Below are 22,134 nucleotides of genomic sequence, written 5' to 3'. Positions count from 1 at the left end.
AAATGGGGTCAACAGTAGCAAGTGGCAACCCCCTGTGAACATTATGGGATGCAGGTCGCTGTGACAGATATTTAGGCCATTTTTTTTGACTCCCCTGAATTTGTGACCCCCTGGAAGTCTCCTTTCCTGCCACTCCAAGAAACACGCCTCCGTTGCTGAAAGGGAGGGGTAGAGGGTGAGGGGGGGGGAGGAGATATACAAATTTCTCTCCAATAAATGTCCAACTCGATATCTCCAAGCAACAATAGGCCTACAAAATTTGAATGTAGAGCACGACCCAAATGTGGGGTTAAGTATGATCAAAATTCCGTCATGTTCCAAATGTTTCATCGCCAGAATTTGCCGTAACAGTTGTTAATATGGTGATAGAATTGTTGTGTAAATGGTCATTGACAATCACTGTCATTCACTCAATCTATAAGCCCACAGCCAGGATTATTTTCCGGGTTGTGCAAAATTTTCCAAACGTGGATATCCCCACCCATGCTTTACATATGCAAAAAGTGGACTTAAAGTCATAGTGAGCGATTTGCTTCACAGCGAAGCCCTCAATTTTTCTCAAATTTCTACTTTTTGCATGATTATAATGCCCAGTGATGAAATAGCACGTGAAAGACTAGCCCTGAAATTCTTTAATTACAGTAAAATTTGGATCTCCGGTTTTATTCCGAGTTCACCGATCGAGTGGTGGCTAAACACATCGCGTACAGGTGTATCATCGAATCATTGAATCAGTGACGTATAAACTGTGTGCATACCGCTATTGGTGTTACGTCTTGTTTGTACCCCAACTGCGTGAAGTTCCGCCTATAATCATGAGAATACTGATCGGCGAGCTAATACACGCATTGTGTAGCCGCTAAAATGAAATAGCAATTTTCTTTGTTTTATCTCATTTGTTTGACTCGAAATTAAAAGGGGACAATATGATCAGTAGAAAATTAACATTTAAATAGGAATCTATTCTTTATGCAAATCACACATTATGGCTTTAATTTCTTAGAAATCTATTTTGAACAATTCAACATGAAAAGGTGGCCCCTTTATTTTATCCTCGGATCATTTTGTGGACCATTTTGTTTTTATTCGTGGACAGAGTACGTGGGGACGTGTGACGTCACCTCGATGTAACCAATCCCCCAATAGGTATAATTTCTACAGCGAATGACAAAGAATGATATTACTGAAGTTGTAAACAACTTTAATGTCATATCATTAGTGCCATTCGTGATGTAGATTCACATTAATTTTAATAATGTGGAGTAATATGATATTTGTTCAACAGAACATTTGACGTATTGCCATTAGCCTATTGGATTTCGACCCGGTTTTTTGTTTTAAAGTGAAACAACTATGTTAACATCGTTTATGTGACATATCTCACAAGCTTTCAAGATTTTATAGATTTAAACCTGACATACTTTTTCTGTTCTCAGGTGCAGACGTTTATTGGATCTGAAGACACAATTTTTGAGCATTCATTATTTATTAAAAGCATTGAGAATTTTCGACACTTAAAATTTCATAATGATGTTTTTTTCATTTGTCAGTGCATGGAAGTAACATGCCTCTTACTTTCATGATCGGTGTGTTGTTACTAGTGTATTTTGTTATAAAATCCATATTAATTAAAGTGAAGATCTTTCGAATAGTACGCCTATAGGGCCCTACTAGCAATGTTACTGCACTAAGCGCGATGCGTGACAGGACCGGGCGTTATAAAGTTTGAAAATATTGGGTTGGCCAAATAAAGGTTTTGTGACCAAATTGATATGATCTTATAAAGAAACACATAACAAAATCTATCAATATGCAAACCATTAATGCATAGAACTCAGTAACGTCGGAATGAGGGAAGCACCCATGATCATCTTGCCCCCGCCCCTCCCCCTCCACGTTGAATGTTGTTCTTCGTGGCGGAGGCTCACCCTGGCTATTGAAAATAACGTTAGTTGCAATTTTAAAATGTAACGTTTTCGTGTAACGTTTTGGTAACGTTTTGTGTTTACTGGGAGGCTATATATGCAATTTTGTTACTCGGATATGACCATTTTATACTAGTAGCCTACCGCATATGATGCATTCAATAACATCACTATTCTGACCACCTCGAAGCCAGTGTAACAATAATGTGCTTGCACTGTACTTGTAAGTTCCAATAAATTCGTTTCTTGAGGTTGTTATTTTATGATGTGAATTCTATTTCTGTCGGCTATAATACATATATATACAAACCTCAAGATAAATAGTTGTGTATTTGCATGCATACCCAGTATGTGAATGTAGTATTCTAGGGGCCTTCACTAACCAAATATTGCTGAAAAGTATGTATGATAATACTTTTTCATTTGAAATATGTTGGAATAAAATTTCAACAAAAAAACTATTACAAATTTAGAATCATTCCGAGTCAGTAATCCCGCCATAAAGCTAATCTAGTGTATAAGACACACTGCTCATCATCAAGTTTTAATGGACCGTGGGCCAAATTGAAGCCCTCACTCTACAGTCTACATGCTATATCCCCTCATCCACCATCCTCTCTCCCCTCTCTCACTTCTTTGCTCTTTCCACATTTTATCACTTCCCTTGCAGAAGATAAGCCCTCGTGTCGAAATGGGAACAAGTAGACCTACTAAAAGGCAAACAATAATAAACAAGGAAAGAATATAGAGAAGGGAAAAAACCCAACCACTTTTATCAATTCGTCCTAAAACGGTCTTATGCCTTTTCTTCACACCAACTTCTGAAATTATCATGAATGAATCAGATTTTTTTCATCGATAAAACCGAACCTTCTTACCCATGGGCTGTTCAGTGTCGAATAATATTAAAGCTTCAACATGTCAAATAATAGGGATTTCTGGGGGATATCGTGTTACCCAACAAAATAAACGTTTTCTCAAACAAACAGCCTTTGGGACATTTTCAACTTGTATATTATTTACACATCAAATCCCTGGTAGCGTTTAGCCAACACAATATTGGCCGTGTATTCAAACAAAGTATAAAAAGTAGAAATGGGGTAAAGGGCCGGGGTATTGCATGAAATACTCTCGAATTCTATCAGATATTGTGGTCAAACATATCCAGACCCTTATTTATTTGGTCCTTTAAATCAAATAAAGTCGCTGAAATGCAATAGAATACTTTTAGTATTATATTGAATGTCAGTGAAAAAGGTTCTGCATTCTTGGCTTCATGCATTTTCGCTGTCGATGTCAAAAAATGTCCGTTCTTTTTAGTTTGTGGTTTAATTTTTTTTTTTTTTTGCTTTTTTTTACAGCAACTCAACGTTTTTTTAATTTGAATTTTTCACGGATATTTTACAGGAGTTTATTTTTGGTACATGCATACAAAAATGGTAATAATTTTTTTTTAAATCAGCTGTAAAATACAGCATTTAATTTGTAATAATATATACTATTTTTAAACATAATGTGTGCAAAGAACATCCTAACCAAGTATAAAATGGCTAAATTAAGGAATCGGATAGCAACGTTTGCACAGTATTCAGTGGCATATCGTGGCCGCTCCTTCCCCGGGCATTATGCGTTGTGTACTTTCGTCGAGCTGCAGCTAAGTTAACAAATGACAATTCAATTCAAATGCATTAATATTTTAAAGAAAAGCCTACCCTTTTAAATAAACACAATCAACGTTTTCTTTTGTGATTATCATTTTACAGAGATTATAATAACATTTTATGAATTGTAGACAAACTATGGTAGCTTAATTCTGGTACATGAGCTCTCTTCCGTAGATAGCAGATCATAGGGCAATAAATAAATAAATAATAAGAATAATAAAAATTGACAGCACTGTCGTGTATTTTAAATGTGGTTTGCCATTGATTTTGAATCATTGTTTTCAGCACTGTTGTACTGCTATAATCAATAATCATTATGCTATAATTAATAATTATTAATTAATGTCCCCTAAAATCGTGCGCCAATATTCTTTCCCGTTTGTTTTGACCTTCCAGGGGAATTTTGACAGCATTTTGTGGGTTACTTTTATTCAACTTTAGGCCTAGATATTAGAAATAGATTTTCAGCCTCCTAAAAAAGAAAGAATTTTGCTCGGGAAGAAAACAATTTCTGATAGATTTAGGCCTATAGTATTGAATGGTCTTATTTCGATTCAGAAAATGAATTTCAATTCAATTCAGATTCAATTCTTATTTCATAAAATCATTTTGATGCAATTTCAATTCAATTCAATTCTTCTCTGGTTTAAATCATGTTGATTCAATTCCAATTCAATGCATTGAAATGAACTGCTAACCAATTTCAATTCCAATTCATAGCATTTGAATCCAATTCATATTCAAATTCAATTCTTATTACCAACACTGATATACTAGTATGTTACCGGGCATTTGGCTAAAACTTTTAGTAAAAGCAGTTCAGGGAGAAAGTTTATTGTAACTGATAAGCTGACAATACAGGTGAAATGGCAGAATCAAAATACATGTTGTAGGTGCATTTTCGATTCAATGAATTGAATTGAAATGAACAAAAAACACAGTTCGATTCAATGAATTGAATTGAAGCAAAATAATAAAAACACTTCGATTCAGTGCATTGAATTGAAATGATAAGAAACAAACATTTCGATTCAATTCACTGAATTGAAATGAAAAATGGCCAATTGCATTATGGTCTAAAGATTTGTTAAACTACCTAAAATGTTCTAACATCTTATTGAGGGCAGACTTTCTGTGTTCAGAGCAGCCCAGTACCACATGTACACAAACATATCAATTTTTTTTTTTCCTTTTATAATGTTGTATGCATACGAAACTTTTAATGTGCCAAATTTTTAGGAGGTACCGTAAAAGTAGCGATGAACGTCTTTTATGGTTTGGTTTTGGTTGTTCAACTCTCCAAGGAGCTCCAAGGGTAGGCCTACAGTTTGGTTTGGGTAGATGTGCGTCAAAATTTGAAAGTGGACCCATATTCCGGGGGGGGGAGTATACGGGGACGTGCCACGGATTTGGGGTACCTTTTCAGCGATTTTGGTATATCAATGGGTGGGTTTTCACTCAGTGAAGACCAATGCGACCAATTTGGCAAAAGCGCCCTTAAAAATGCCCAATAAGGGTAAATTTGGGTGATTTTGGGGTGCTTTTTGTTGAAATTTGGTACTACTGATGGGTAGTAAAAACAGCAGAAAGTAGGTATAGAGAAAGTCAGCATCTGAAAGTCTGCGTGGCACATCCACGTACACAATTTTTTGAACAGACCCCCGGGCCCAATTTATTTTCCAAGAAAGTAATTACTATTTTTTATACCAGAGGCAAAATTTAACACAATTCTCGAAATGTTTACACCATTTCAATTTTCTTTGGCTCCAGTTTTAACAAATTCCCCATACCAAATTTGACCTGGAAAGGGGGGCCATTAAAGCCTCTAGAAGTCGAACGTGAAAATTTATAGTGAGCAGTAAATTATGAACGAAAATACGTCAATTTAAGAACACAGGGTTCTATATTTCCTCATGCAGTACCCGGTACAAACTTACACGTTAGAAACCTCTTTTGATTTGGGTAAAATACACATATTGTTGAACATTATTAGTGTTATTTCTTTGTTCCAAACGTCAAGCTTGGTATATACTTTTGTATGTGATCATGACGTAACTTAAAACAGTTTGCGAAATGGCGTTCTGTGAAAACATCAACGGCAAGGGGATTTAGTTCATGTAAAATTGACTTATTTTTATTGGAGCTAGCAGTGTAGGAAATTTCATGTGCATAGAATTTTATACCATAATTATGTTGTATCTCGAAGAAAGGGGATAGAGAGGAGGAGAGGAAGGGCATTGGAAGTGGACAGGGAGGTGCAGTGGCGGTAGTCAAGGGGGAGGGACAAAATGTGACATTCCTAAGCGAAGATATTGAGTTCGTAAATTATGGTATTATAAAATTGGAAATTGAGATATCGGCCTTTAAAAATATTATTTCTCCATTTACGATCCTGCCCAAAAGTGTCTCCTTTTCACATGACACGTCACATTTAATTGAAACATATACCGATTTTAAAAATAATATGATAAGGAGATTAGCGCTGGCTCCCGACATAATCCCTGCTGAGAAGGACATCGTCTCGCTAGTCCATTCATGTTTATTTAACCGAAGTATAGAGTCTTTTGTCTTGAGGTGTGACCAACAACCCACTTGACCAAACAAAAGTGAGAAACTTTGCAGCAGTCGCTTACAAGCGCTTACACATGCCCTTCTTTTGATCGCTCATTGATACACATGTCCCGAGTTTAAGCGACAAGTTGGGTGCAGTAAACAATCTACCAAAAAAACGTTGACAACGTAAAGAAATCAGCAAGTTTAAAAAAACCCACCTCGGCTCACTTTTTGAAACTTGGTCCCATTTGTAAAAGATACTGATTTAAACTTTATCATATTTATATAAATTTAAAACATTTCCAGTAGTGTTATATGTATCTTTAATGTGCAAATGCGATTTGAATTTCTGAAACGGCTTGAAAGGTTATTATCTTGTTCTTGCATGGTAAACCAATATCCTATTGTGTTTTGTTTTATAATAATCATGATTAATGATTAAATTAAACGAATAACAAGACAGGCTTGTAATCTTGTTGGAAACGCTGTATTCTGTTGAAATAAAATAAAAACAGTGATTTGGTGTTGGTGTTCAAAATGGGACCAAGTTTCAAAAAGTGAGCCGAGGTGGGTTTTTTAAACTTGCTGATTTCTTTACGTTGTCAACGTTTTTTGGTAGATTTCTTTTCTTTTTATGAATGTAGCCAATCAGCTCCAAGCTTGGAAAGTCATCAAGTTACGAAGTGCTCCATAAAACGAATAAAACGAAAAATAGATGTTTGAGATTGCTATTCTTGATTCATGACAATGAAAAATAAATTAAACAAAACTTTATCAGTCGTTTATTTTTAAAACTTGCTCGTCACGCTGTAATGTTAATATACATTTAAATACACGTAAATATGTAAAGAAAATGTAAATATGAACAACACACACCCAATGTTAACAATGCCAGAGAGACACAGAGAGTAAGTCCGATTTAGGCCTACTTCAAGTCGGAACTGGTTAATGCGCATATATTTAAGCCTCTACTACGGAAGCGTCTAAATGCCCCGACTAGGCAAGATAATCGTGTTTTAATGTTTGTGGTTCTTTGCTAGCCCTGCGGGGCAATTTACTTAGCTATCCGAATTTCGCGGTTTGTGGTTCTTTGTATAGACCTTCGGGGCAACCTAGTTGGATATTCCTATTAAGCGGCGGTTGTCGGCGATCTTTCGTGGTTTGTTGTTTTCAGCAAGCCCTGCCCTCTATCGGGAGCTAATTTATAGTTTAAGCTTGTAGGATATCCAAATTTCGCGGTTTGTGGTTCTTTGTAGCCCTGCGGGGCAATCTAGTTGCATATCCAACTTTCGCGGTTTGTGGTTCTTTATAGCCCTGCGGGCAATCTAGTTGGATATCAATATTGAGCGGCAGTTGTTGCTGATCTTTCGCGGTTTGTGGTCTTAATTTGTTGGATATCCATATTTCATGGCTTGTGGTTCTTTATAATCGATAGGCCTGCGGGCAATCTAGTTGGATATCCAAATTTCGCGGTTTGTAGTTCTTTGTAGCCCTACGGGGCAATCTAGTTGGATATCCCTATTAAGCGGCTGTTATCGGCGATCTTTTGTGGTTTGTGGTTTGAATTTACCTCATCAAGCCCTGCCCTCTATCGGGAGCTAATTTATAGTTTAAGCTTGTTGGATATCCATATTTCGTGGTTTGTGGTTCTTTGAAGCCCTGTGGGGCAATAGTTGCATATCCAAATTTCGCGGTTTGTGGTTCTTTATAGCCCTGCGGGGCAATCTAGTTGGATATCAATATTGAGCGGCAGTTGTTGGCGATCTTTCGCGGTTTGTGGTCTCAATTTGTTGGATATCCATATTTCGCGGTTTGTGGTTCTTTATAATCGATAGGCCTACGGGCAATCTGGTTGGATATCCAAATTTCGCGGTTTGTGGTTCTTTATAGCCCTGCGGGGCAATCTAGTTGGATATCAATATTGAGCGGCAGTTGTTGGCGATCTTTCGCGGTTTGTGGTCTCAATTTGTTGGATATCCATATTTCGCGGTTTGTGGTTCTTTATAATCGATAGGCCTACGGGCAATCTGGTTGGATATCCAAATTTCGCGGTTTGTGGTTCTTTGTAGCCCTGCGGGGCAATCTAGTTGGATATCCCTATTAAAAGGCGGTTGTGGGCGATCTTTCGCGGTTTGTGATTTGAATTTTTCTTAACAAGCCCAGCCCTCTATCGGGAGCTAATTTATAATGTAAACTTGTTGGATATATCCATATTTCGTGGTGTGTGATTCTTTGTAGCCCTGCGGGGCAAAGTAGTTGGATATCCAAATTCGCGGTTTGTGGTTCTTTATAGTCCTGTGGGGAAATCTAGTTGGATATCAATATCTAGCGGCAGTTGTTGGTGATCTTTCGCGGTTTGTGATTTTAATTTGTGACAATTTATAATATTTATTCCAAATATAATTTCAGTCTGAGCTGTGAACAGACCCACTGATAAATTGTTTGTTTGATGAAAAAATATAATATCACCATACCAATGGGTGTTCAAAATGGTGTTATTCTTGATTTATGACAATAAATTGGTTAATAAAACATTGAAAAAAAAGGTGGTGGGAAGTTTCGAACTTGAGCAAAAAGTCATAAATGGATTAGAAGTCCATGGCCTTAACCGCTTCACCACGGGGACCTCTCGATATAACGAGGTGTAAAAGTGGAGTATTTATTAATATGAATGTATGCTGTGGTCCGGAAAGAATAAAAGAATTGTGAAAAACTTGATTTTTTGGCGAATGGGATCCAGAATTTGTATGGAGGGTATCCAGGAAAATGCTAGGGTATATTTGATGGTGAATCTCAAAAGGTAGTGCGACAGTGACAGCCATGTATGGCTGTAGCAGTGTCGAAAGATTCTGGATATCAGTATGATTAGCTATGATTTGCCACTAATTTTGGCTATAAAATACCGGGTGAAATGAAGCAAGAATGTTTGTTTATTATCAAACAATCGGATTGACTGTAAGATTGGTGTAACATTTTGAATTAACGAGTTATTAAAATATTACACTTTGGACAGTAAATAAGATTTAGCATGGTTTTAGATATATTTTGTACCCAGCGAAAAATATCATAGAACAATAGCGTTTTGTTTCGTGTAAATATAGTCCCGCGGTGCATCTGTTTATTCTTCTTTATCAGTCGTTTTTTTAAAACTTGCTGGTCAAGCTACCGCGTGACTCTAATCAGGCGTTCGCGTTGAAGTAAATTTGAGTGAGAAACCCAATTGATGTGAAGTTGCCGTGGATGTTGAAGTAAATAATTTCAAACTTCATTTTGCAAACACAATTCTTAGTAAAACGTGAATGGAGGATGGAGTTAAGGGTAGAGACAATAGAAATTTTTACTAAAGGAACATATTATACAAATATTGACTGCTATGAGGAGCATGGTTAAGGGGGCGCAACACTAAATCACTACGCATTTTATGTAAGAACGAAATTCGGCTAATATAGTCCATAGTGAACATGAGATTGTAGCGACCATATGTACCGACATATTCACTTTAAATCACTCAATATCTCAAAGACAAGTGTCTTCAATGATAACATGCAGAAACAAACGGACATTTTATCTCAAAAGCAATTCTCTGTGGCGGATGAAGACAACTTCCGATTTTGAAATGTGAGTGGTGAATTTAGTATATTTTTAGGCCATATTTTTTGCACCGCGAAATAGTGAAAAAAGTCAACGGTCATCGATATATGCCGACAAACGTTTTGGAATCTACAGAAACAGAGCTTTAATTTGATACCAAATTTATTTTACCAAGTATTGCAGGGACGCCAGGAATGGCGCTCGAAGTAGGCCGAAATCACACGTTATCCTATGGGACGCTTATTTAGTGTTGCGCCCCCTTATAAGGGCCGTCGTTATGAACGCGTCTTTTTACATTCGTCGCGCAAAATAAGAAATGCGTTTCATGAAATGTGTTCCATTTCAATCATGATGATAAACAAGGATTGCAAAAAGTCACCCTGATGTATTATTATTGGGAAAAACGCTTTATTGGCCGAGCAGGCGCCTGCAAAGTCTAAAAATTGTATCCAAAAATCTTCAAAAAGGCTCAAAAATGGGTTTTAAAGTTAATAGACATTGTTAATCTGCATGAAGCCGTTTTGCTGCATATTCAGTAGGCCTATGCAAAAAGATAACAATTGTTACTACTGAAACAGGGGGTGGGGTGTTTATACTTCACACTCATTAACAAGTGTTTTCCAAAACAAAATGGCAAGACAGATAATCTAGAAAAGAAATTAAACTTGGTTCAAAGACGTGCTTAAATTGTTGTCTGTCACTAGTTTAGTGAGTTTTGTACAAACTCTCGCATATTGGGGGAAAAGTCGAAATATGCGATTTTCCGCTTTTCGGCACTGATCTTTAAAACAACATTTCTCTTGAACGAAATGTCGCAGAGACATGAAATCTTCGGTGTTGATCTACAAATTTTCTCTAGTTTTATTAATAAGTGTCAAATGTGGATTTTGAAAACTTTTAAATCCTTATAAGGGGGCGCAACACTAAATCACTACGCCTTTTATGTAAGAACGAAATTCGGCTAATATAGTCCATAGTGAATATGAGATTGTAGCGACCATATCTACCGACATGTTCACTTTAAATCACTCAATATCAGCTCATATGAATTCGACAAGTGTCTTTAATGATAACATGCAGAAAAAACGGACATTTTATCTCAAAAGCAATTCTCTGTGGCGGATGAAGACAACTTCCGATTTTGAAATGTGAGTGGTGAATTTAGTATAATTTTAGGCCATATTTTTTGCACCGCGAAATAGCGAAAAAAGTCAACGGTCATCGATATATATGCCGACAAAAGTTTTGGAATCTACAGAAACAGAGCTTTAATTTGATACCAAATTTATTTTACCAAGTAGGCCTATTGCAGGGACGCCAGGAATGGCGCTCGAAGTAGGCCGAAATCACACGTTATCCTATGGGACGCTTATTTAGTGTTGCGCCCCCTTAAGATTATAGGCCCAAGGTGATCTTAACCATGTCCCGAATAAAGCAGTCAATATTTGTTTTATACACCGGTATATATATGGTATATGACATTTGTAATAGAAAATGGGGGGGGGGGCATAATATCCACCTCAAAATGCAAATGCCTACTAGCATATTATGTGACAGTCCAAAAATCTTCAACAAAATCTAATGAATCTCTGCCCGTTCCTTTTAAAGGAATCTTTATGTGCTGAACTTAAATTTTTAAGTTCAATTTCATTTTGTTCTCAATTTGGATCAAAATGTGGACGGTTCAGTAGTTTTTAACCAAAGGTATAATTATATCTACTGATATCTTCAGTCAAGCTCATCCGGGCATGAAAAAAACAAAATTCAATACGATTTGTGCACTTTCTAGATATTTTTCACGCGAACACCGCAATGGCTGACCCATACATATCAGTATTTTATGTAAATAAATAATTTAGTCAGTGTCGTCGTCCTTCCACTTTACTTAATTTCTCAATGATGTGGTTGCAGTTCTGGATAATGGTTTTAGACCTGGTGCTCGTCGAAAATGTTATAGCTGTTAATAGTAAGTAGATTTTATAGCTTCTTTAATAATAATTTAAAAAAAAACAAGCGCAGTGATTTTTATAGTGCGCTACGCACAGGCACAACGCCTAGACGTTGATCCACAAGCCTCAGCACACTTTACATGTTGTCGCTGACCACTATTGCCCACATCATTCCATAAACCATTAAACAACAATTCAGGGACTTTGCTGCTTCAAGAGCGCACACCCTAGACATGACAAATAACCATCGCAACCAGGATCAGCTCCCTGAGTTTCGTACGGGTTACAACGAGACAAATTAGCAGTGAGTTCCTTGTCCAGGGGAATTTCAAGCCAACTCAATTTTTTTCACGAGAGCATACTAGGCACCACCAGGGTTCGAACCCGCAACTTCTCGCACCATAGTCGAACGCCCTATCGATTGAGCTAACTTGGCTGCATAATACAGACTGTCTCGTAAGATATGTTCAGATACGGACGAGTAACGATATACGATAATACGTATTATTTTCTACAACTGCATACATGAATACAAAACCCACCAAAGTCCACGGAAAGTGATTTTGAGAAAACTAAGAAACTATAGGCCATGCTGGATTTCACATGCTCAATACACGTTCGTAGAGTAGAGGTTGGATTTTGGTTCAACTTTTATACACATGATAGGCATGATATTTCCCATTTTGGCCAAAGTATGGACTTGGGTGGGTTTTGTATTCATGTATTCAATTGTTTCCTTTCAGGGTTTCGTATTATTGTTATGTGGTGCATTGTCAAATGTTTTATGCAGCCTGAGCCTCAAAATAATTTGGTCAAGTTTGTTCTTTCTCTCTTTTAGTTTCCACAGTTTTGACGGAATATTGCCCTGTCCCATCGACCGAACTATGGAATGATAAGTGTATACACATGCTAAATCGTGAAGGAGATCTTCCCGCCCAAGTTCGTCGCAAATGTTTTTCCCGTGGTGGAACCCTTTTGGTAATAGAAGATCATGATCAGAATGATTTCTTTACTAAGAAGTTACAAATAGGAAACCAAAAATTAATGGTATTGGGATGCCGTCGTCGAGATGGTGACGAATGGAAATGTGCAGAAAGCGAAAGTAATTGGAGGAACGCAACATCAAATGCTGGTTACTGGAGTAAGTGGGCCTATAACAGATTATGAAACATGCATATAGTTAGAGGTTAATAACTGCGCATCGGTTATTTGGAGGCATTGTGAAAAATCTAAACATTTTGCCTTTGGAACCGAGGAATATCCCGAGGGCGCAGCCCCGAGGGATATTCCGAGGTCCAAAGCAAAATGTTTAGATTTTTCACAATGCCCGACATATTACCGATGCAAAGTTATTAACCTCATTCATAACCGTCACTTTAATCTCTTCACCTTACAAAATAACACAAAATATTGCTCAAAAGTTTATAAAAATAGATGAGTTTTACATCTTCCCTTTCCAAAAATCGATCAGGCTAAAACAGGATGACCAATAACAAAAGTGCGTATCACAATCTGTGCAAATATGGTACCGCGCAATCCAAATACGGCAGCCAGCGCGCGCGCAGTTTGTTCGACGCACAACAACACGCAAACGCCGGTCAATTGTGTGCGACATTAGAACAATTACGCATTTTGCGGTCAATTGTGAGATATTAATGACCTCGATTTGCGTTCGCGTTTTCACAAATAACTTAATGTAATTGGATCGCACTTACTGCGTATATTAATGAGGTTATGAATTATAGTTAAAATAGGTTGTGCAAGTTAGAAATGGCTGAATGGAAAACATTATTACTACAGTACCGTATCAACTTTGTAGGTGATGTGTTATTATATTACAAATTTGAGCTCGGTGAGTTACGTAACTCCACTTCCTTGAATAACGGTATCGCGGCACCCTGTCTGTTACGGAAAGATATCCATCGCGTCGATTTCGAAGGATATCAATTCCGTATAATTTGTGCGGTAAAAACTGGTATTGGTCTCTTTATAATGGCGACCAATACCATATAATATTTACTTAAAATACCGGATAATCTGGCTCACAATATTATATGTTCCATATTTGACACTCCTGGACTGACCTGAACAATATTTTACAATTAGAATTATTGCTTTTTGTTTTTCTTAGATTGGGCAGATGAAGAACCAAACAATGACGGTGAAGAATCAAGTTGTCTTTATCTTAATACTGACGGCAGGTGGATTTCACAAGACTGCTCCCAACCTCAAGATATGGTTGTGACATGCGTACAAGAGGCCACATCATCACCAAGTAATTATTTGATATTAGATCATCATTCCTTTTCTTGTGTTCATCATGTATTAAGGACCATAATTTCTATTATAGTTGCAGTTGAAATAAATACCGCAAAAACGCCCGGGTAAAAACGGTGTTTTACATTTAACGACTTTTCTAAACACATTCACGTGATGATTTGAATATTGATGAATAATGTTCATTATAGAACATTGATATGATGTTTAGGAATTTGATACGTAATGTTTAGCATAATGGCATATTTACAAAGTGACGGCAAGAATGTGTTCAATGGCTGAACACAATCTTTTTATGTTAGAGTGTCGGCATCTGGGAAGTTCATGATAAGTAAACAACAACTCATTAATCATGTTAATCATGTTTTTTTTTGATCCACCCAAAATAGAAAGTTCAGGCACGCCACTGGCAACAACGTGACATAAACTCTTCAACGAAAGTTTAGAAAGTTTTTTCAAGCTTCTATATTATTAACTTCTTTGAGACATGTTCATAAAATTATGACACCAAATTTGAAACAATCACCTTTTTCACGCCTGAGTACACGTCTTGTGAATGTAATGAGGTCTCAAACAGAATATGCCAAATCACAGACCCTAGAAACCTCCTGGCCAAATTGACCATTATTCTGTGCAGCAAGCTGCAATCCCATATCTTCCCAATCATGATGAGAACGCTGGCCCCACAGAGTCAGGGTAGTCAACGACTCCCGGCAACGACTACCTACAGAATATGGGAGTAGAGAGAATGGAATGGTCTGTCATCAGCCCAGACCTCAACCCGATTGAGCACTTGACTTGCGGGACCAGCTTGGTGCATGCCAGAGTAGCCAATGCAACCACATTGAATGACCTGTGACGAATCCTGGTTGAAGAATGGAATGCCATCCCACAGCAACGTGTGATAAGGCTTGTAACTACTGGAGGAGGGGGTGCCTGGCTGTCGTGGCTGCGCGCGTATGTTTTTCTACCCGCTATTGAGGTTGGTGACTAGTGTTGTTTGAGCACAACGGTCAATTTGGCACATTCTGTTCGAGACTCACTACTCAGCCCGGACTCAGTCGTGTAAAGGGTGATTGTTTCAAATTTGGTGTCGATATAAAGGGGAATAAAGTAGCTATCCATTGATATTCAACACGATATGAACATATCACAAATAATCTGGGATATAGATGCTTGAAAAAACTTTCCAAACTTTTGTTGAGGTGTTTATTATGGGTGTCAATCGTAAAGGCTTTCGCAACCGAAAAGTAGTATTATAATTATATTCTCCCCGTTTCTGCAGTTCTATGTCCGCATTCATGGGAGCCTCTGGACAACAAATGTGTGATGACGTTTCCAGACTATCTGACAACACCCACAGAAGCCGCTGACATATGTAAAAGTCAAAACGGGGAACCAATCGTTATTGATACACAAGAACAAAACCGATATTTGACAGAAATATTGCATAAAACAAAAAATGCATCAATTCTGGTGGACTGTCACGTCACAGATGACTCTTGGGAGTGTACTGGAAGAAGTCCATATTTCAAGTATTGGAGAAATGGAACGGAAAGTGGCTTTTGGAGTAAGTGCGGTATACAAATGTTTAGAGCTGTTTGGTAACTCAGCTTATTTAATAACAAAGCGTTTCGTAATAAATTATCGATTTCGTGTTTACAATATAGCGATATAAAGCTAATTCTGGCTCATCATAAGGACCTGTCAATCAAATTCAGAATGGGATATTCCAGTTGAAATCCGCACACCCCGTATCGAACATGACCTTAATCCCCTACACAGGTACTGTGAGTTCAATTCAAACGGGCTTACCTGAATGGGTGACTCCATTTGAAATCTACATACCCTCACTCTTTAAATCACCGTGTTTTTTAACGGCACAAACCGTGTGGAAGATTAAGGTCATGTCTTCCAGGGAGTATGGAAAAGCCCAATCCACCATACCCTAATGTGGACAGCAACGGTAATTTCCAAGAATACTGATGCCCTACGGATGCCTTTTGCAGCAATAAAATATCAAACAGCACCAACATCAATAGAATAAGGCATAGGATAATATATTTTGATGCAAAATGACAATTTTCAGACACCCCCCCCCTCCGAATAAGTTTTTTGGCTGGCACCTATACTCATGTTTGGGCCGATTTCAAAACAAAACAAAAAGGTGTCAAAATGCTCAGGAGATCATCCTGAATCAAATAAGCTGGAGCCTAAGGCATTTGAAACATCATGGTTGTATAACTTATACTCTTTTAAAGACAGTTCTTGTTCATGATTGCGCTGTCTTTCGATATAAAAAAATGGGGCCTTATCATGCTTATAGACGAATCCAATTTCACGCATTCTTACACCTCAATGGCAGCCAAAGCTGGGTCCCCGTCGTGACGCGTCGGCTCCATCACGCCTAAAATATGAAATGATGCGGCCTTGGAGGGTATATTAAACTGCATTCTATCACCCGTGTTACACGTAGACAAAAGAATGATGACAGTTTACAACACAAAAGAATCTAACATTGAATTTTAAGCGGCTTTAATCCACCCAATTGGGCAGTCACAACACCAGTTTGGTGCTGCGGGGACCCAATAATGGCCGACCAAATCCTGACTATGACTTGGCTCGTTGGATTCGTCTATAGAAAGTTACAACTTACGTTACAACGCAGTTTCCAACTACGGGAAGTTACATATATAAGAGAAGGGGTGGACACCGGCCAAACTATATATTGGTATACAGTACGAATCATATAACGGTGTTCAAAAATTATTCTTCCTGTACATATTTAAAAAAAAAACAATCAAGACAAATTTTGTTTGCTATACCTAACATAGCTAAACAAGTGCTAAAAAATAGCATTATACAATTTCATAATTTTTGTAACCTAAATTTAAAATTTAATTATTTATTCTTCATAGACTGGAAGGAAGGACAACCTGCCACCAATGGACATTACTTGTATCTGAATTCAAACGGAACATGGAAAACGGGGGAATTGGATGATCAGGTCCAAACTATAGTGGCATGTGAACGTACTCCCCTTCCAGGTTCGTGTGTAAAAATAATCACAACTCACAATATCACCCAGTTTCATTATCATTAAAGGGGTAATTACGTGATTCACAGCCTCGTTACATCCGTCCACCATTTTTATACCACTGGAAACCTCTGGTTGCATAATCTTTATGTGCAAAAAATATCTTGCAGTTTAAGGACTGGGGTATGAACGTTTGGACAGTATTTTTTGTGGGACATGAGAGCGCATCAAATACGAAGAAAATCCTTATGATATCAAAAAAGTTTGATTTCTTGAAATTCGCGATATACACATTTTATTTATTATTGATATTATTGATATTTATTCCTCGAAGTTAACTTTATAAATCTAATGATATGTACTTAAAGTGTATGTTGCTGGGATGAAAAGCCGACAATCAATTGAAAATTTCGTCCTTTCGTACTGAAGACATGGATTTTTCCCCAAAAAAAACCAATTTGTTTTGGTGATTTTATGTATGTTTTGGGTGGGAAAATCCATATCTTCAATACGAAAGGTCAAAATTTTGAATCGTTGCACAGTATTTGCGGGACCTGAGAGCACATTAGACATATCAAATTGCATTCTGAGTAATTCTGAGGAATGTCCTTCTAATATCAAATAATTTTGATTTTTTTTAAATTCACGATATATCATAAGTTTTATTGCAAATTATTAAAACTGATATTTTCGAAATTTAACTGTCCTCGAAGTAAACTTTATAAATCTAATGATATGTACGTAAAGTGTATGTAGCTGGGAGGAAAAGCCGACCATCATTTGAAAATTTGACCTTTCGTATTGAAGATACACATTTTTTCCAAAAGACCTAAACATTTTTAGACAATTGAATATTAATTATATTCCTTTTCACTACAATGTACCATGATGATAGAATACATAGGATGCCCAACTGATTACCAACCATGGGTTAACAATAAATGTCTCCATTTGGCATCATTCAATGGAACAGTTCAAGCTGCAAATCATAAATGTGACGATCACGATGAAGGACATCTTGTAGTGGTGGAAACGGACGGGCAAAATATATTCCTACAATTGCATGCAAGTATAAAGAAAGCTTAAATCGTGACCAGATTTTACTACACTGTAAAAAGTTTACTCAACACCGAGAAAAAAGGTCACAGCTCACTTCTCTCTTTTCTCTTTTTCCTAGCTATTTTCTTCCATTTCTTGCTTTGTTTATCAAAGCTATCTAGGCCAGCATGCATATATTAGCCTACACTGGCTATCCAGGCTTGTGTATTTGTATGAGCTTGGAACGGTCCATGGTTTTCCATGGATTAGCATGTGTTCCTCACGGACCAACCTGGGTAAACAAACAGTTGAGTAAAAAATTACTCAAAATTGAGCTCATATAGGTCACAACTCATCAAATGAGTAAAAAAATACTCAATGTTGAGTAATTTTTACTCAACAGTTGAGTTGTGACCTATAATGAACTCAATGTTGAGTAATTTTTTTACTCAACTGTTGAGCTGTGACCTTTTTACTCAGTGTTGAGTAAAATATTTTTTACAGTGTATCAAAACTGGAGCTGGTTAGTACTAGTTGTAACAATTAAAATGTTACGTTGTGAATTCAAACAATATTATCTATATACGAGTATAAGACGTCTAAAGGCACCACGATCAGTTTTGTCCTATAGCGATATCGGGGCACCGATAAGTATCGATAGTCTCTTTTATATCACTCATACATAAATTCTAGACAGTTCATTGGTTGCTTACCATTTATCATTTTTACTATCACCCTCTCCGTGTGATAGTCTTTAGTTTACCGTCACAGTGCCTGCCGTAGTGCGCCTGCGCCAAGCCGTTCGCGGACTCTTAGACTCGCCGATTTAGTTATCGGGTGGATCCCAAAATGTGAAGTATATCACGGCAAAACATGGTGTTATGTTGATGAAAAAATGTATTTCCTACCTTAAATAGTATTTTAGTAATAGAATTTATGTATGAGTGATATAAAACAAATATTAACTGTCTTAAATTTGTGTAATGGTCGAAATATAATCACTCGGTGAAAGATGTATTGTTCCATTCCACTCGCCGTTCCGGCTCGTGGAATGGAACAATCCATCTTTCACCTCGTGATTATATTTCGACCATCACACTCATAGACAGTTAATATTTGTATACTATCGTTCTCTGGAGATGTAATAAATTACATCGAGTATAACAATGAACATTTGCATTGTGCTCTCTGTAAAGTGTGCTGAGGCTTGTGGATCAACGTCTAGGCGTTGTGCCTGTGCGTAACGCACTATAAATCACTGCGCTTTAAAAAAATTTTAAATGACATAAAACGAAAGTGTTCAGAGTACGATAGAGTCATCGCTACCTATAGGGGCACCGATAGCACTATAGGACCAAACTATGTGTGATGTCTAACATGCTATCTAGTATCTACTGGACATGATGCAGTCATGTCTACAGTAGAATTCATCTCGACCTTTGCAGGACTTAAACCCCATTAAAAGCTATTAAACCAAGATAACACTCATTGAAACAGCTCAACTGATTAAATCGTATCTTCTCTGGTTGTGCACATGTGTCTGTTTTATATGTGCGGTATCGCTATGATGTACTATAATACAGCTTCAGTTGGGTAACTGATTATAAAGGAAACGCAAGGAAACAATGGTATGTGGACCTTTGTTCACGAAATGAGACAATGGCCTGCTTTTTGTTAACCAGCATTCTTGAAAATGAGCAACATAATGATTGTTGACTTAACACGGTTTGGAAATAATTTCTTCATATTTTTGGTGTTATCTGTCGTTTACATATCCTTCCTAAAACACAAAAGTGCGACTATTTCCAAACGCCTAAATTAGCTAAAAATTTAGGACATGTTACAAAACTATATTTTCTAGAATTTCATAGAATAGTTTAAATGTAGCTTGTACCGTTTTTTTGTGGCATCCTTCAGAACGGAGCGGTCCGTTACCAATATAGCTCAATACTTTCGGTCAAATCTCCATTCAATTAACACGGGGAGTTGGCTAGCTATGAGCTAGCTATGCTTTGCCCTCACTCATATTCTACGAAAGTGCGACTATTTCTGAACATCTAACCTGTAATTTTAGGTCATGTTAGAGAAATATATTTGCTAGAAGTTTGGAGAATAGTTTAAATATTGGCCGGTTATTTTTCACACAGTGATGTTAACTAGGCAAATGCAATATACTTCTAACATACACTATTTGTAAAGGTCGCGCGTCAATGGTGAGAGCACTGTGTATTGTGTATAGGAAAACGGACAGTAACTGCAGTATGTGAGAGAGCAGTAGGGGCCTATACGCTATACGTATGACACCTCCAGGCCAGGGTACGATATAATGAGTCATTGAAAGAGAAAGAAAGAATGAAACGGCAAATAAAAAGGAAGAGAATGAGTAATATAAATACGTTAATTTCAAATCCATCCCATCTTCTTGTATGTGGAAGAGATAACATTGCATACTATTCATTTAAACTGTACATGGTACCGTACATCCATGATCCAAGTGGATGTTTTATCGCATTTTATGTTTAAATTCAGCTGAATGTAAATTTTATTCCGTTTAGGAGAACTTGTTTGGAATGCAGAAATCTTCGAGATCTTTTCCACTGTTTTTGGATATGAACATTTTTGGATCTGGACCAAGGATCTGTAGGCCTAATGGCTGAAACTTTTTTGTATTTCCAAAATCTTCTCCACTGTGGGTTTCAAATGGAATAAACTGATATTAATCCTAATAATAATTTAATGTATATAATGTAATGTGGTGTAACCTGTTGCAGTTGCAGAGACAGTCAAGAAAAGATCAATTTACATATGTGGGGTGTCACAGGATGAGTCCACCACATGACGTTTGGACATGTATTGGCAAACCATCAAGAACTGTATACTGGAAGAGTGGCACTGATAATAAGGGATATTGGAGTGAGTTTTGTATAAATATTAAATTGAATTGGGAAGTCAGGTGTGTGGGTATATATATATACATAGGATTTAAAAGCACGTTATGTTTGGTTAGCAGTTGTGTCCCTTCTTGCATCATTGTCAACATCTAACCCCAACCTATATGACACACATCATACTAGTGCTATATGTGTGCGGAATGGGTTGGATGTGTGGGAGTGTGTCGTTTACAAGGTCATTATAACGAAGAGGGGTGCAGTTATGGTTCAGGGCATTTCATGTTAGATTAGGATAAGGTTAGGGTTAGCATTAGGTTTAGTGTTAGGAGACGCGACGCGTCCAAATAAATCCCTTTTGCGTAAGGGAAATCCCTTAGAAAATACTTAAAGAGAAATCGGGAGAGAAATCCTTAATATTTTTGGAAGAAAATTTGTGTTGGTTGATACGGGTATGGATGGTGGGTGGCTGGAAGGCTAAGGATTTGTTTTAAGGATTTGTATCAAGTCGTACAGCAAAATCTTCATTTCAAATCCCTGAAACTTTCCCATGTCTGTTACGCAAAAGGGGTTTGACTAACGGATTTCCCTTATGCAAAAGCGATTTGTTTGGACGCTTTGCCTTAGGTTAAAGGGTTAGGGTAAAGATTAGGGTATAAAACTAAGTTCTTGTGTTTTTGGACTAATGACCCTTCGGACGATCCACCCGTAACCGTTATAGTTTTTATTATCAGATTGGCTATCAGGTGAACCAAGTTATAACACCAGCCTACAGTGTATTCTAATGGATAGTGATGGCTACTACAAGGCAGTATTATGTGATGATGAAAGTCATGATGTCTTATTAGCTTGTGTTCATGATGCAGTCAAATATGGTACGTGTTACTCATTGTATCACCACTATGACCCTAGCCTGAATCCTTCTGGCCTCTAATGGCGGCGCCTTTTTTTACCCACAATCCTTCACGTTGCCTTCAATACAGCACAGTGGAGCGGCCGTGCGTGAGTATTCGAGGACTGGAGGATCGAGTCCACTATGACCCACTCACCATCACCTTGACAAATTGGGATGAATATCCCCATCAGAATCCTTTGTCCCAAACCTTTGTGCTAAATTAAACTTCCGACTCCCTTGATAGATTACCATTTAATATTATCACTAAAATTGTCACACAAAAGATACTCTATCTGAAATTTAGGCTTAATTAACAT

The 22,134-nt window shown here is 37.3% G+C and overlaps 1 protein-coding gene across 1 annotated transcript in view; it reads left to right on the top strand.

Annotated features, from left to right (window-relative positions):
• The window catches only part of LOC140163804 (uncharacterized), a 32,483-nt gene that overhangs the window by 9,350 nt on the left and 999 nt on the right, over positions 1–22,134 (top strand). The window contains exons 4-10 of the mRNA XM_072187120.1: positions 12,521–12,823; positions 13,814–13,957; positions 15,245–15,529; positions 16,878–17,006; positions 17,892–18,061; positions 20,806–20,947; positions 21,657–21,797. Of these exons, the coding sequence (XP_072043221.1) occupies positions 12,521–12,823; positions 13,814–13,957; positions 15,245–15,529; positions 16,878–17,006; positions 17,892–18,061; positions 20,806–20,947; positions 21,657–21,797 (1,314 nt within the window). The remainder of the gene's footprint in view (positions 1–12,520; positions 12,824–13,813; positions 13,958–15,244; positions 15,530–16,877; positions 17,007–17,891; positions 18,062–20,805; positions 20,948–21,656; positions 21,798–22,134) is intronic.

This window comes from Amphiura filiformis, chromosome 11, assembly GCF_039555335.1.
Source record: "Amphiura filiformis chromosome 11, Afil_fr2py, whole genome shotgun sequence".
Lineage (NCBI taxonomy): Eukaryota > Metazoa > Echinodermata > Ophiuroidea > Amphilepidida > Amphiuridae > Amphiura > Amphiura filiformis.
This window is presented reverse-complemented; position numbering and strand designations above follow the sequence as displayed.